At 34.4% G+C, this 15,538-nt stretch overlaps 3 protein-coding genes across 3 annotated transcripts; 2 read left to right on the forward strand and 1 right to left on the reverse strand.

The window, feature by feature from the left end:
• Positions 1-74: 74 nt before the first annotated feature.
• LOC136275076 (putative nuclease HARBI1) lies at positions 75-3,054 on the forward strand. Its single transcript, XM_066083369.1, has 4 exons — positions 75-449; positions 2,159-2,496; positions 2,622-2,871; positions 3,016-3,054. Exons 1-4 carry the CDS (start codon positions 234-236, stop codon positions 3,052-3,054), a joined length of 843 nt encoding a protein of 280 aa, XP_065939441.1. The 5' UTR covers positions 75-233.
• Positions 2,866-8,273, reverse strand: LOC117685234 (nuclear apoptosis-inducing factor 1). The gene is made up of 7 exons (XM_066083370.1): positions 8,116-8,273; positions 7,283-7,451; positions 6,286-6,418; positions 5,785-5,850; positions 5,082-5,117; positions 3,894-3,933; positions 2,866-3,503 (listed from the first exon to the last, which is right to left on the reverse strand). The coding sequence occupies exons 1-7, from the start codon at positions 8,271-8,273 to the stop codon at positions 3,377-3,379; spliced, it is 729 nt and encodes a 242-aa protein (XP_065939442.1). The 3' UTR covers positions 2,866-3,376.
• A 401-nt stretch (positions 8,274-8,674) lies between these two features.
• LOC105349094 (E3 ubiquitin-protein ligase TRIM71) lies at positions 8,675-11,636 on the forward strand. Its single transcript, XM_034461958.2, has 2 exons — positions 8,675-8,785; positions 9,577-11,636. Exon 2 carries the CDS (start codon positions 9,577-9,579, stop codon positions 11,302-11,304), a length of 1,728 nt encoding a protein of 575 aa, XP_034317849.2. The 5' UTR covers positions 8,675-8,785; the 3' UTR covers positions 11,305-11,636.
• Positions 11,637-15,538: the final 3,902 nt, after the last annotated feature.

Here is a 15,538-nt window from a genome sequence, read left to right on the forward strand (position 1 = left end):
CAAATGTATAATTATGTAGTTTAAAAAAAATCAAATGATTATGTCCGTCCCGGGACGTATATACTAACGTACCCATATTTACTAAAGTTCGTAGACGTAGACGTAGACGTAACCTTAGACGTAGCGTACGTTTACGTCTAAAACGGTATTCACAAAATGACGTAGACGTAAAATTACGTCATAATCGGACGTAAATCTACGTCTGCTCTATAGGTACGCGTATCTTATCAAACATGGCGGCGATTTTGTTTACACTTGCGAGAGAGAAGAGTCTGAGACGTCAGAGAGTTTTCCGGGACCGGACTAACCCCTTAGATGTCTTCTGCGACCGAGAACTGATTTGCCGTTATCGATTCCCGAGGCGGACCATCGTTGATTTCATTCAGCAGGTGGACAGAAGACTTTCACGACCTACTAACAGGTCTCATCCTTTGCCTGTTTCATCTATGGTAAGTAATTTCGCTGATATTGAACCCGATGTATTTCTAGTTGCAGTATAATTTTCACCCAAGCATTTCACCCCCCCCCCCCCAAAAAAAAATCCGAATATATACATTCATCACCATGATATTGATATGATAAAACACAATGTTAAACATGCTGTCTGGTTGATTAATTACTGACAAACAATGATTAGTGTCTTGTACAATTATCAATCATGACCCTTCTTCATCCAACAATTTACCAGGAATCCCAAGCATTTCACCCCCCCCCCCCCTTTTACAAAAAATCCGATATATATATAATCATCAGAATGACATTTATGTGATAAAACACAATCTTGATGTTACACATACTTTTACTGATGAACAATGATCAGTGTCTTTTATGAATACCCATTATAACCCCCCCCCCCCTTTTGGGCATCAATTTTTTCACAACAGTATGCACGGACCCTCAAACGGAGGGATATTCTTGTTTTACGGGTGAAACTGTGTTAGGGGTTTTGAAACCTATTTTAAAAATATTATTTGAGATATTTCACATTAATTTTTCAACGAGAATATATTTGCAGATAAAGGATATTGGATGAATATATGAAATTTCATTGTTATTATCTGTAACATGTTGTAATGCATTATTATAGACGACAAGGTTCAGTATAAAGGGGTACACAGTAGTTCCACATACGTGAACTTATTAACAGTTCACAGTTTTACTTCCTAACTTTTAGCGATATGCGTGAAGTCTTGAATACTTCTATCTGGACAATGTTGTGTAATTACATATAACAGGTATATTCAGTCCAACCTGAGCATATGCGACTGCATACAAATGACAATGAAATTCCACCTACACGTATAATTCTTTTATTTATAAACACACAGAAAATTAATTTATAATAAGATGTTTGTTATTTGGACCACAATGCAAAATTCAGGACTTTTGATAATTGTTATTCCTTTGTGTCCTCATTAAAATTACACGGGGTATAGAAATTTACAGTACAAGAGGCCCATGGGCCACATCGCTCACCTGAGCAACACTAGGCAGGATAAAATCGGCTTCGTTGAGTCACAATACAAAATATCTGGACGTGGTATAATACATGTAGATTCTATACAAAAAAATCTGTTTCCCCCTGGATATTCTTATATTTACCAGTATAATCAAGTCCCTTTTCTAACACGATTTTATAGTCGTGTCACATTCAGCATACATGTACATCAAATTCTAAACCCAATAATCATCCAGGGGCCAAAGTTTAAACAATTTTAAAATATATAAAAATGCTATATAAATAAGTAAAAGCATATATAATAACATTTCAGTTTTTGTGAATAATTAATTTGTTTTCCTTTGTACAACGGAATCCCCTTTGTGGCCCCACACTACTCCTAAAGATTGTGATTTGAACAAATTTGAATCTACACTATCTAATATTCTTTCACAAAATTTACAGCTTTTCTAGGCAAATCTTTTTTAAGAAAAAGATTTAAAGATATTTCTCTGTATTCCTATGAAAAAAATTGTCCACCCCCCTTTCCCCCCAATAACCCAATCTTACCCCATGGTAATCATTAATTGTCCAAACAACTATTCTATTGTAGACATTCTGTACCAAAGAAAATTCAAAAACATGTATCTATATTCATTGAAACTTTAATTTAAATTTGAATAAGCAATAACATTAACACACGAGAATTAATTTTTACAGGTTTTGGCAACTCTTCGAGTTCTGTCCAAAGGAGACTTTCAGTCTGAGGCTGCTGACATACATGGTATTTCTCAACCCTCATTCAGCAGAATGTTTATGGGAGTCGTTGATGCCCTGAATGCCAGCCTTGACAACATCATTTTTCCGATGGGGCAAGAGGAAATTCTTCGGACAAAGGAGGACTTTTTGAGGGTGGCAAACTTCCCCAACGTAGTTGGTGCCATTGATGGAACTCTGATTCCAATCATGGGAATGACTGGAGACGATGAGCATGTTTTTGTGTGCAGGAAAGGGTTTCATGCCATAAACATGCAGGGAATCGTGACCGCTGACCTGAGGTAAATAAAAAATTCTATTTTTAAGTGGACAATCAGTGAAATTACTATGTTGGGTCTATAAAACTATCAACATTTTTTTAATTTTTTCCTTATGACTGCATTTATATACCAACATCTCATTTCAGATTTACTAACATCGTTTGCAAGTATGGGGGTGCCACACATGATGCATACATACTTGCAAACTCGAGCATTCCCGAGATAATGGACCAGCTGCCAGGTGGAGGATGGCTTTTAGGGGACAGTGGCTACCCCCTTCGTCCATGGCTAATGACTCCTTTCCTCACGCCCCAAGCAGGACAACAGGAGAAGTACAATGCCTGTCACATCAAGACAAGAAACTGCGTTGAGAGGGCTTTTGGTGTCCAGATTTCGGCAAGTATAAAAAAAATAGATTTCATTCAAATATTAGACTTGCAGAACAGACTCCAAACATAAAGCATATAAGCAAAATTTCTTACCTGGGTAACACTTCTCTTTTATCTTCTCTTTATTTCTTTAATTTAACTTTTTCCCGAGACTGCACTTCCAATGGGACAACATCGCTCCCCCAACTGATAATGAGCTTACAATACAGAAAAAGGAGAATTAGATACAGAACACCCAAATCATAAAATTATTTCAAATTCATTTTTTTATAAAATTATTTTTAAAACATCACTAACCCATTTACAAATGGGCCATACAAATAGTTGCAAAAACATGCAAAATTCTTTGAAAAAATAGAAAATAATGTTTGGGACTTGACAATGCATAAATTTATACTTTCCAACAAACGCATGACTAGGTGACGGATCATAATTCATATCCATGTTATTCAACAATAATATTCTGTTACAGATGTCTGCACAAAACAGGAGGAGCTTTGGCCTACACCCCTTCAAAATGTGTAAGGATCATCGAATGTTGCTGCCGCCTCCACAACAGGGCCATCGAAGACCGCATTCCAGCACCAGCAACAGGACAAGTACCCATCTTCTCCGATAATGACACTTTCAATGCTGAAACTATTGTCAATGCAAACGCAGTTAACACCAGAAACATCATTGTTAGAAGATTTTAATTATTTAGTGGAATTGTCTGTTTATTTGATATATTTGCCTGTCCAATAGTTAGTAATTTTTGATAAGTAATGTGCAACACCCTGTTAAATGTAGTTTGATATTTTAATTATTCAAATAAGTGATAATTTTTTTTCTGCTTACAGGTCATTATCTTTGAATTGTACAAAAGTTAGTACGTTAAATGTGTTCTAAGATTGATGTTTTCCAATTTGTTATCTAAAAAATCATGTTCTACATTGTCAACTCAATTATGGTAAACGATTTGGTTATTGTTTTAGATTTGTTTTATTTGATATTTTTAAAGAGAGATATCATTTAAAGCTGCCATCTTACTGTAGAATTGTAATATTCCATTTTTGAATTCTCCATCTAACTGGAACACATACAAAGAAACATTTTTTTGTTAATCCACAGTGTCATTTTCAATTTTTTTTTTTGTAAATCAAAAAATTAATACTGTTCAACACATCAAGATAATGCCAGAGAATGACTTACTGTACTTTTTAATTTACATTTTATATGCATGTATTATTGTTAAAGTTGTCTTCAGGTGGTACTCTTAAAATACATTTATGAAATATATTGAGTCCCTTGAAATTTAGCATGTGTTTATTTGTTATTTGATGAATTTAAAAATGATAAAGTCTATTTTCCAAGACAATTCATTCATGTACTTAATGTTTTCACATTCTTTAAAATATAAACAAAAATATTGTAGTCCATATGGTGGATAATTATAATAAAATTTAATATAACCAGCAAATTAAAAATGCTGCTTCCATACAAGTAATTGTAATTGTAATAATGGTCAGAAAAGGCAGAACAAGATATCTGTGAGCTTAATTTTCACTAGTAATACCCCGCTCTGATGTGAATATGCAAAATGAGCAAAGTTGACAGAAAGCTGATTGGTACAAAAATAAATCCTAACTTCTGGCATGCCTAAACAAATAGTGTGATACAATTTCAAGCATCTGTGATGAATAGTTGCTGAAAAACTGTGACAGAAATTACCGTTACTGACAGACAGATGAACAAAAGGACAGTCATGAGACAGACAGACACACAAGGGTAAAACAGTATAACCCCTTCTCCTTTGGAGCGGAGGTATAAAAAACATTGGTCTCACAGAGGGTGGAAGTTTCAAGCAAGTATAAATGAAATTACTAATTAAAACTCAGACAAAAGATTACAAACAGATTGAACATTTGAAGAAGAAAACAAAGCATAAAAGTTCTTCAAAATCTCGAGCCTCTCTTTTTCAATTTCCAGTCTCTGCTTTTTGATTGAAAGCTTCTCCTCCTCAATTTCAATGAGGCGCCGAGATCCGTAGCTGTACTCATTAAATGTCTGAGCTTTCCGTTTTCCTTATAAACGGAAAATAAATCTTATCTCGATATAGAGTAATGCCAGAACATTTTTTTTTATCTTTTTAAAATCTTAATATAAACTAGAAATTTTTCACATATGTAAGGCAAAATAGAATTGTGTTTCTGTTTTGTGTTTTTCTTGTTTTCATACCTTTAGAAGTAGACGGTTCTGACAAAGAAGATTCTTCTGTGAAGTTAAAGGAAATTTTAAAGAAAACTAGCAAGAGGTACCTTGAGTTTGCAAACTTACAAATGATACACCCCGTTAAGAAAATATCATAATTCAAGTAAATTAAGAAATAAACATCATTGAGAAAAGTTCATTGATGATTTTTTCACATTGCTGTATATTACTTATATTAACATTTGAGAATGGCAAATCCATCAGAATCATTAACATAATGATGATCTTACATTTTCAATATTGCAACCATCATGTGTGTGCAATACATGCAATCATTGACATGATTGCACAGACAGGGAACACAGGGAAAGACAGACGGACAAGGAGATTCCTATTTAACCCCCAATCTTTGTTTGCAAGGGGTATAATCATATTGGCAGTGTGTATAATTATATCAATCTGATTAAAATCAGATCTGCGATCCTCTCCGACTAATTCGATGTTGCCACACAAGAGATCTTTGTGTAGCGACATTGAATTTGTTGGAGCGGATCGCAGATCTGATTTTAATCAGATTGATAATTATATTTGCTTAAACTAACAATTATAAGCATTTTGATAAATTTTGCACTTTTCTTGGGCAGAATGATAAATTTCAGTTAAATACATGTACCAGTATTTCAAAATGTTGAATTGTTTAAAGAATACTAAACATAGGATATATACTAACCTTCAGATTGAGAGACAACTGGCACATCACTATTAGTGTCTAGATTTTCAAGTTCTTCAGCTGGAACTAAAACAAATGTTGTTCTTTATTTATTTATTTAGTCATACTTTTAACCAGAAGCCTCTTGGTTACATTTATTGAATTTTTTTTTATTTACAATGCAGAAAAAAGACAATAAACCCAACCTTTGCAGTTAATGAACATAGTCATGCAAAGCTCTTTGATGGATAAAACCTTGAATACTCTAAGTCTTGAAAGAAGTAATAAGTTGTTTTTCTCCTTCATTATAAATCACTTACTCCTATGGTATAATAATGCAACTCCATATCTTAGAAGACTGATCATGTAGAACAGACAGACAAAGAGATGAACAGAGTGCTTCCAAAAAGACCCCCCCCTTCCTAAAACTTCATATGTGGGGGTATAACTACTGTAACTATTCATAGTGATAAACCAACATGATCAATGATAGTGAAGTATCATGGCAACTTATAATCTTACCCTCAGTGACAATAAATGGCTGTATCTCAAGGCAACTTGGTTTTTGGGACATCTGAGGGGAAGACCTGACTTCACTGGTGTCCACCCCATCCTCAATTCCAGATATGGCTGACTGAGGAATCAACTGCAATATCTAAAATTTTCATGGAGTTAAAAGTACATATTTCCTTACTATAGTCTGACAATTTACAATTCATTCCATAAAGAAAAAGGAGTTAAAAATAAAGCATCTTGTCAGAAGCATTTGAAAAAAAAATCATTTTCATTTCATCTTCATTTTCTTGTAAAGCAAATGATTCATAATTAATAACAATTTTATAAACAATATCATTTAGATTTAAATTGGATTGATGTTGGAGACAAAACAAGGGAGAAATAAAACAGCATGCAAACATAACACTTATATTAGTTGATACTAGAACTTGGAGACCTACCTTAAAACACTACTTGAAAACATATGCAGTAGTGATGGGATTTGAACCCATTATCTCCTAAGTCAGTTATATACATTTAGGGTACATAAAAGGACAGACAAGGACTTACACAGAACAACATATGTTCACGAGAGATTGTCAGTGAAGCATCAATACTGGTTAGTTCATACTTACCCACAATGATCTGTCTTCTCGGACATTTACAAATTTCAAGCATTCTTTCACTAAATGACAGAACCTTAGCATGTAGCTAAATATTAATTTTATATCATATTGTCAATTATACCCCCAAAACAATACCATTTGGGCTTTTGTAATTGTTAAATCAATGGACCAGTACACACAAATTGACACAATAACAGCTTGTCTTTGTATGTTACACCATGGATATCTTCAACTTGAAGTTTATCATTTCATTGTTACGGACCTACCTTAATTTCCTTGTAAGGATCACATGTAACAAATTAACATATGAATACAACAGTATGAAATACTTCTTGAAGGTTTGGATTGCCTTTTAACACTGTAAAGATTGAAATAGAATAATGGCATGTTCAACAAACTTTCTCCTCCCAAGGCTTCAACATGGGGAGCTGTGAAGGCCCTCCTCCAGTTTGCGTCAAGTTTTTCCTCCGTTGAGCTTCCTTCTTCTTGACGGCAGACTGCATGTCTTGCCACTTTTTTTTTAATTCCACTACCCCTCTTGTGCACTGCAGACTTACGGCGTTTACTCTACATATGTGCACAATTGCATATGAAAAGAGCACAAACACTCAGTGTACTTGTACAGGTATTTAGATTAGAAGGTGTTAAAGTATCATGGTAATAAGTATCAATTGAAATTTCTAAACTCGAAAAAATAACAATAATCAGAGAGTAATGATAGCCATCAATCTCTACCTGCTTTTATTCTGACCAATACTTGTGAAGAGGAACATTTCTAACTGAAGACTGAAGAGCTACTTTCCCCAATTCACAACACAAATGCATGTAAATAGTCTACCAATTTTTAGCCACTTACAATAGGCTTGCAAATTAGAAATATCTACAGCTGATCTAAACATATGAACTTCATGATTTCATAATTATAATGTAATATGTGTGTGACCACTGTCATTTTCTTTCTATGAAACCTATAATTATTCAGAAATACAATGTGTTCTGTATATGTGTTTATTGTCAGCTGATATTCTGAATTGTGATTACAATATAAACTGTTAAATTCAAGAATCCGCAATGCACAAATCCATAAAACACTCAATGATAAATAATTATTAATAAAAAATCCATAAATGATGGACTAACACATTACTACATAAACAGTAAAATGGTATTTTTGATCTAGATAGACTGATAGTGATTATCTTCATGATCTCCGATTATAAAATCGACCTACTTCTCTGTCACCGACTCCCAAGCCATTGTCTTCATGTTGTTAGTCAGACACGGTGAGAACTTTCCATACAAAACCTTGTAGCTAGTTCCCACCGCGTCCACTAATACTTCCACCTCCACATCGCTAAAATTTGCCTTTCTCTGCTTCTTCGCGTCCATCCCGTATTTAGCTATAAAAAGTCAAAGTTCATGTTTTCAGTCTGCTACTTGAAATGTTGAATGAACCAGGGACGTCTTGGCAGGATGCATCTGAAAAGGAAAAAGGGAAAAAAATATCAAGGGAGAGGTAGAAAACAAACAAACGCTTTTTTTCAGTATATATGCCGGTATATGAACATAGATAAGTCTTTACAGACACAAACTTAAATTCTTTACATTAATGATTTAAGTGATTTAAAGTCTACTTCATATACCTTGGCGCTTGTAAAGGTCAAGATCTTATAAATTATACACCAGTAGTTTAATTTTTTTTTTATTTCTTTATATCAAACTTTGATTGTTTTAGTTAATAATTCAGGGTAGAATACAAGGTGGATTTAAATCTAATTATAGCTCTACAACCAGGAAGTAAATTACACAAGTCTCGTATTCTCTCACTCTGATCTCAGGGTTGTCATCACAGGCCATATTGGCTGAAATAACTTAGAGGTCACCTGGATTTAGATCAAACGGTGAGTTAGTATTACCTGTGTCAGATAAAATAAAAAGTTACTTCGAATATTCGTATTTCATATCGGTTAAGAATTCGACAGATTCTCCACACCATTAATTATATATTAGATTTACTTCATTCACAATGTCAACTTCGCATAAATTTATACCTTTATAACTACTGAACCGAAAGTAGTGGCAATTGATTGTTTTGAATTATCGGGACATTGTCAAGATATCCAAGTTTAGAACCATTTTAACAAGACCTTGGACTCTCAGACATAACTATCTATTTCTTGCATTAAAATAATGAGCTGGTATCGAGTAAAGTATGCAAAGAGCATGCAGGTTAATCTTGTCGATTTCAAAGAGAGACTGAGTCATGGCTGAGACACCAACAATGAAATTAGACAGGCTTACGTCACTATGCTGTTTGACACAAATATACATACCCACAGTCCAAGCTCTTGTTACTAGTGAACAGACAGTTGATATGTAATACAGGCACGTAGCCCCCCCCCCCCCCCCCCCACACACACTTTTTTGGAGTATGGGGGAAATTGGAATGAAAATAAGAAAATGAAGAGTGAAATTGAAATTATAGATATACTAAGCCATAGGTATAGGGTAAATTGTTCATCATGAGAATATAAAATGTCTAAAGGTCTGTGTGTGTGTGTGTGTGTGTGTGTGTGGGGGGGGGGGGGGGGGTGATAGATAGAAAAAATTGACTAATTTTAATGCATGAAATATTTTGATAGCAAATATTGTGACTGCATCTTTTAATTTAAGTGTACTTTTCTCATTTCAGATGGCATTTTCTGAATCCCAAATACCACCCGACGCCCAGCATTATTTGGTGTGTGGCACTGAAGACTGTGAGAAGAACTGCCAGTTTTACTGCAATGACTGTCACCAACCATTGTGTGAACAATGCAGAGATGAACATCAGAAGAATAAGAAAACCAAGAGCCATGAAGTGGTCCATTATAAACAACGAAAACGACCGCTTCCTGTGGAGAAATGCAAGATCCATCCCACAAGAAACATAGAACTTCTCTGTGAAGAATGCCAGATTCCCATTTGTTCTAAATGCACAGCCACAAAAGAACATCGCAGCCATGCATTTACTGACCTAGAATTTGTCTTTGATGAAAAGGTTTCCTTAAAATGTCATGAAGAAATTGCCAAGATTCGAAATTATTTTGATCCAATTTCTCAAGATTTGAAAAAGGAAATTGCTGGTGATGTCACAGAAATAAAGAAGATCATGGAAGATATAAGAACATCCATGAAAGCTGAAGCCAAGTCAGTCAAAAAAATAGTAGATACAATTACATCAGAGAAAATAGAACAGGTCAACAAAATAGAACAGTCATTATTAGAAACATTAAACAACCAAAACCAACAAATAGATGATTACATTAACTCTCTCAATGATTTAATCAAAAGATTTTATGGTTACCTATCTCCTTCAAACATAGAACAATTAACATTTGCCCTCAAATCAGAAAACTTCATTATACGACCCATACCAGAGACATCCAAACCAGTCCCACCTGTATTTACTGCTGGTCAATACAGCAAGGAAGATGTCGCCAAACTAATGGGTAAAATAATTGTCCCCAACACTAAACCAGAGAACAGAAAAATAAAACCCATGGAGACTGCCTCTACACAGTTGAAACCTACAGGGAAACAGAGGAAACAAGACAGAGAGAACTCTGACGTGAAACAAACACTGTCTCTGTCTTCCTCTGTCACCAAGGTCAGGGAGTACACAGTACCAGGTGTTGATGATGTATATCATATATCACTGGGTAAATCAGGCAGACTCTGGGCCAGTGATTATGATGGTAACCTTGTCCAAACAGATCTACAGGGGAATCAGCTACAGAAGATACAAACAAGTGGTGGATCTGGCTACCACACAGTCACACAGGACGGGGATCTGATCTATACAGAAAAAAACAACAAAGTCATCAATAGGATAACACCGGATAATACAATCACTGAATTCATTAAAACAGGAGACTGGACACCACTAAGAATACACTCCTCCCACATCAACGGGGACATACTGGTGGGGATGAAGACAGATGAAGAGGGTAAAGTCACCAGGTACAACAAGACAGGGACAGAAATACAGAGCATACAGAGAGACAACAAAGGACAGACACTGTATGGTGTACCACTCTTCATCACAGAAAACATCAATGGTGATGTCTGTGTATCAGATCATTACATTGGTGTAGTGGTGGTGGATAAATCAGGACAACACAGGTTCTCCTACACAGGTCAGGGGTCATGGTTTCCTCCCTATGGAATATGTACTGATGTACTCGGTCACATCCTGGTGTGTGATATTAACAGTAACACAGTTCATCTTCTGGATCAGGACGGTCAGTTTTTGTCTCTACTACTCACACCACAACAAGGGGTAAAGTATCCCCGTAGTGTGTGTGTGGATGATGAGAACAATCTCTGGGTGGGACAACGTAAAACCAACACAGTGAAAGTGTACAAGTATCTACAGTGAACATTATGTGTCCATACAATAATTAGTTACTGTGTGTATGTTGTGAGACAATGTAACAACAACACTGTGATAGTGCACAAGGACTAGTATACACAGTGTACATTGAAGAACATATATTTACCTCATTTATGTAACTGTGTGCATGTTTATTCTTAATATTGATTAATTGATTATTTTCATTGCTGAAGAATTGACAATTAAATATGTATACATAATTATGTATAAACAAATCAGTTTTTGAATAGCTACTAGAAACTTTTTGTTTGAATCTTGACAACATAAACATGTACATTGTAGCTATACAATAATAAATAAAATTCTATACAATGCTATCCAACTATGATTGAATCAATGAGTAGATTTTCCAAATATTTTAAAGAAGGGATAACAAAACAAGAGACTCAATGTCCTGAATGGTCACCTGAGTATGATGCAAGCCTGTTTATTATCTATACATATTCCCTTTTGAGAAGTGGACAGGCATATAGCCTTCATCCACGTGGGTGTAGGCTATGCCTGTCCACTTATCAAAAGAGAATAATCTACACAATGACATTGCGGATATATATACAGAGGAAAAACGTTGGGGGGGGGGGGGTCATGTAATAGAACAGTTTTTAAATTGAAACATATAATCGAATTTTCTTCAATGTAAAGTACAAAGTTATTTTTATTTATTCGCTCTATGTAAAGTACAAAGTTATTTTTATTTATTCGCTCTATGTAAGTAAGCAAATAAGTCAATTATTATATATATATCGACCTGTGTATCTGTTATAATATATATGTAACTTTATAAAAAATTAATCGAACACCCGGTCCATTGGACCTATAAGTCACTGTTAACTTACTGGAACTTTTAATGCATGTGCGAGAATTTATTATGTCGAGAGTTGAAATAAATAAATTCTATACTAGTAATTGAATTATCATGAGTTAAATGAGAAGTATTTGGTCACCTTAAACTTTAATAAAGTTCACATCTGAGATTGTTATACATGTAGTATATAATCATTTTAGAAGAAAGTGGAATTCATGTTCAATTTCGTCTCCAAGTTACAGCAGCTTGCAGGTACGCTCAGTAACAGGTTCACACCGAAATCGCCTGGTCTCTGTCCTCAGCAGTAGTACATGTACCTAACCATTGTTGATCTAACATGTTTATAATTGTTATCGAGACGTATAAAACTGTTGGACCCCACCCACCCCCACCCCCCATTCCCAAACACCTTAACCACTGATTCAACATTCATGAATTTACTATAGTAATAAATTCAGTAGAGGCCCCTTTACCTATCCTAATGATGCACTCAGTTTGCCCGCTAGATGCCGTCATAAGAAGACACAGGGACAGATGTACGTCCCTGAATGATCTGATGTAAACAGGTTTGTCCGATATCGTACAATATTTCTCGACAAAGGATTCACTATACATCATGAAATAATATATACATGCTTATGGTGAGACTGATTACTGCATAAAACCAGAATGTTTGGGTGTATAAAAGTTAGTGAGTGTCCTATATGTATTAATATACATGTATTTTTTAAAGAAATAAACCCATGGCCAAAACGAATATTTAATTTGCATGAGAAAAGAATATAAATATGATAATTCTGACACACTTTCCTTTTACATATAAATACAAGTAAATACATGTAAAACTATATGTATTCATGTAAAACAAGACGTGTCATTTTAAATTGTGTGTAAACTCGTACTAGAAATGTCTAGAGAAAAAATCAAAAGGGCAGCATGATTTGGTATCATGACATGTTTTTTTTTTCAACCCCTTCATCTCACGTGCATCAGAAACTGTCAATAACGCTGGTAACCATATAGTACTTTATTAATGCTCACAATAAAACATTAAATGTTAAATAAAGTTAATTTCAAGAAGTTTAATTTCTCCTCCTACAGTACCCAAAACAGCAAGCTAAAAGTCGCCCGAATATGTTTGCCTGAAACGGAAAAGAGAAACATATTGGAAAAAGTCATTCCATGACGTGTGGCTATTTAGAATTAACCCTAATGAAAGCATAGTACAAGAAAATAAAAAGTAACATATTAAAAAATTATGCGTGTAATATCGCCTATTACAATATTTAGCAACTCATTACAAACCCGTGCATGATTAAAACTGAAAGCGATTCTTTCGTGTTTCTTGCACATTACGCGTCATGCAATTTTACATTTTTAGTTTAATTAGCTATTTATAAGGAATAAGGAATCATTCTTTGAGTATTATGAGGTGATAATTTTGGTCGGGACGTGATCAAATCCAATAAAGCCCGAAGGGCTTTATGATAGATTTGATCACGCCCCGACCGAAATTATCACCTCATAATATTCAAAGAATGATTCCTTATTACTTTTATTTATATAATTTTTAGCCATCGTACGATTAAATACTTAAATAAAAATAAGCAAACCCCGCTGGCGCCTCATTTTGGCGTCATTTGTATTATGAGTTATATAGTACAAAATCGATACGTAGTGTTATCACAGGCAAAGACACTGGAAAATGTAAATATATACGTATAACACAAACTCAAATCAGACATCAAAGCAAATATTATTGATAATAAAACTTACTTGCTGAAAATTTACAACAAATGGCTGGGGCTCTTAAAAATTATTACATGTAGCTAAAAATGTACGCACTGTTACAGTATCGGCTCCACCTTCCATATGCACTGATACATGTAGTACATTTAATTATATCTTAAAATTAAAATATTAATTTGTGTTATAACTTTCATTCTCAACTTCTTCGATTTAGTGGAATAGGCAGACGGAATCTTGGACATCCTTCTGGCCTTTAAAACAGATATAAACAACCATTCATCATTTAATTTATACTGACCACTTACAGCGTTGAATGTGCATGAGACAGATACTATATATCAATTTATTTTCATGTCCAAAAATTAAACGATTGTCCGAACCTATGGCCGAAAGTCTCTAATGAACCCGTATAATGAAATGACATACCTGTGAGAGAAATACAGTTGAAATCGATAAAAGGGAACATATCCAAGATATCTTCATCGAACAATTATCATTTTTCACTCATTAAAGTTCACAGGAACGAAAACAAATTTTTTACGGATATATATAATGGGAAATGTTTACATTTTTTCTCCATTCGGAAGTACTCAGGATACCTCGCGCAATTTTCAACGTTATCATCCGGGCTAATACTGAGTAAATGGCTGATGCAATGCAAAATCCCCGTAGACTTTCTATTTTTGGATGTGTATTGAAACCTGAAGCGGTAGAGGGGCGTTTCAAAACAGATAATAATCTGGACATTTTTCATAATAGTGGATGAACTTAGTTTGAGCACAAAGGTATTTATAATTATCGAAATATCAAGCGAAAAGTGGTGGAAGCAAAATCTCGGGACAGAGTATAGTTATTAGTTCAGAAAACAAACACCTGACCCATCAGGTTTGTATACATGCCCAACGAATATAAAACATGAAAAGAGATTTTTAAAAAGAGAGAGTGCATAAAGCACGGAGAGAGAGAGAGAGAGAGAGAGAGAGAGAGAGAGAGGGAGAGTTATTCCTTGAACAAAACTGAATTTTATTGAATTTATGTAGGCTTTAAATCGTAACATAAAACATTAGAAGAGATAATATATACATGTACAAGTATTTAAGTTTCATATATAAGTTTCCACTCCATCCGGCAAACTGTGTAAATTATTGAAAATGCGCATCATTGAAATAAGATTGTAACTGTTAACTCTCCACTGTTTAGAATGTAAGTATTTTGAAACCCTGCCATCGATAATCTCAAGATCTACATTCTCTAAACATCCGTATTTGACTGTTCTGACATCAGATTCAGCGTCATAAAAAATGTTTTTGGACGGATGATACATTTACATGTATGAAATCAAAGTAAAAGGTGTGGTTTAAATTGAACCACATTTATCTCTATATATGCACAAAAAGTGACACTATTATTAGGGTGGTATGGGCCATATGTTGATATTAATGTGGATTAAAGTACATTATAATTCAAATACATTCACTGGTTTAGAAATGTCAAATTTTGCAATGTTTAATTTTAAAGAAATAGCTTTTAAAAATATTTAGAGACGTAAAAATTTGTAAAACCCCGAGCGGGATTCGAACTCGTGACTTACAGATTCGTAGTAAACCTACATGCGCTACGCTGTTAGATGACAATAATGGGAAAGAAACTACTTATTCAATTACA

The sequence above is a fragment of the Magallana gigas genome, chromosome 4 (genome assembly GCF_963853765.1).
Source record: "Magallana gigas chromosome 4, xbMagGiga1.1, whole genome shotgun sequence".
NCBI classification, from domain to species: Eukaryota; Metazoa; Mollusca; class Bivalvia; order Ostreida; family Ostreidae; genus Magallana; species Magallana gigas.

Coding starts and splice junctions, on each gene's coding strand:
- LOC136275076 (XM_066083369.1), top strand. CDS start 234: ATGGCGGCGATTTTGTTTACACTTGCGAGAGAGAAGAGTCTGAGACGT. Junction 450..2,158: donor CTTTGCCTGTTTCATCTATG/GTAAGTAATTTC, acceptor TAATTTTTACAG/GTTTTGGCAACTCTTCGAGT. Junction 2,872..3,015: donor CTTTTGGTGTCCAGATTTCG/GCAAGTATAAAA, acceptor CTTTTTCCCGAG/ACTGCACTTCCAATGGGACA.
- LOC117685234 (XM_066083370.1), bottom strand. CDS start 8,273: ATGGACGCGAAGAAGCAGAGAAAGGCAAATTTTAGCGATGTGGAGGTG. Junction 6,419..7,282: donor TGAAGCCTTGGGAGGAGAAA/GTTTGTTGAACA, acceptor TGAAAATTTTAG/ATATTGCAGTTGATTCCTCA. Junction 3,504..3,893: donor TGGAATATTACAATTCTACA/GTAAGATGGCAG, acceptor CATTGACAATAG/TTTCAGCATTGAAAGTGTCA.
- LOC105349094 (XM_034461958.2), top strand. CDS start 9,577: ATGGCATTTTCTGAATCCCAAATACCACCCGACGCCCAGCATTATTTG.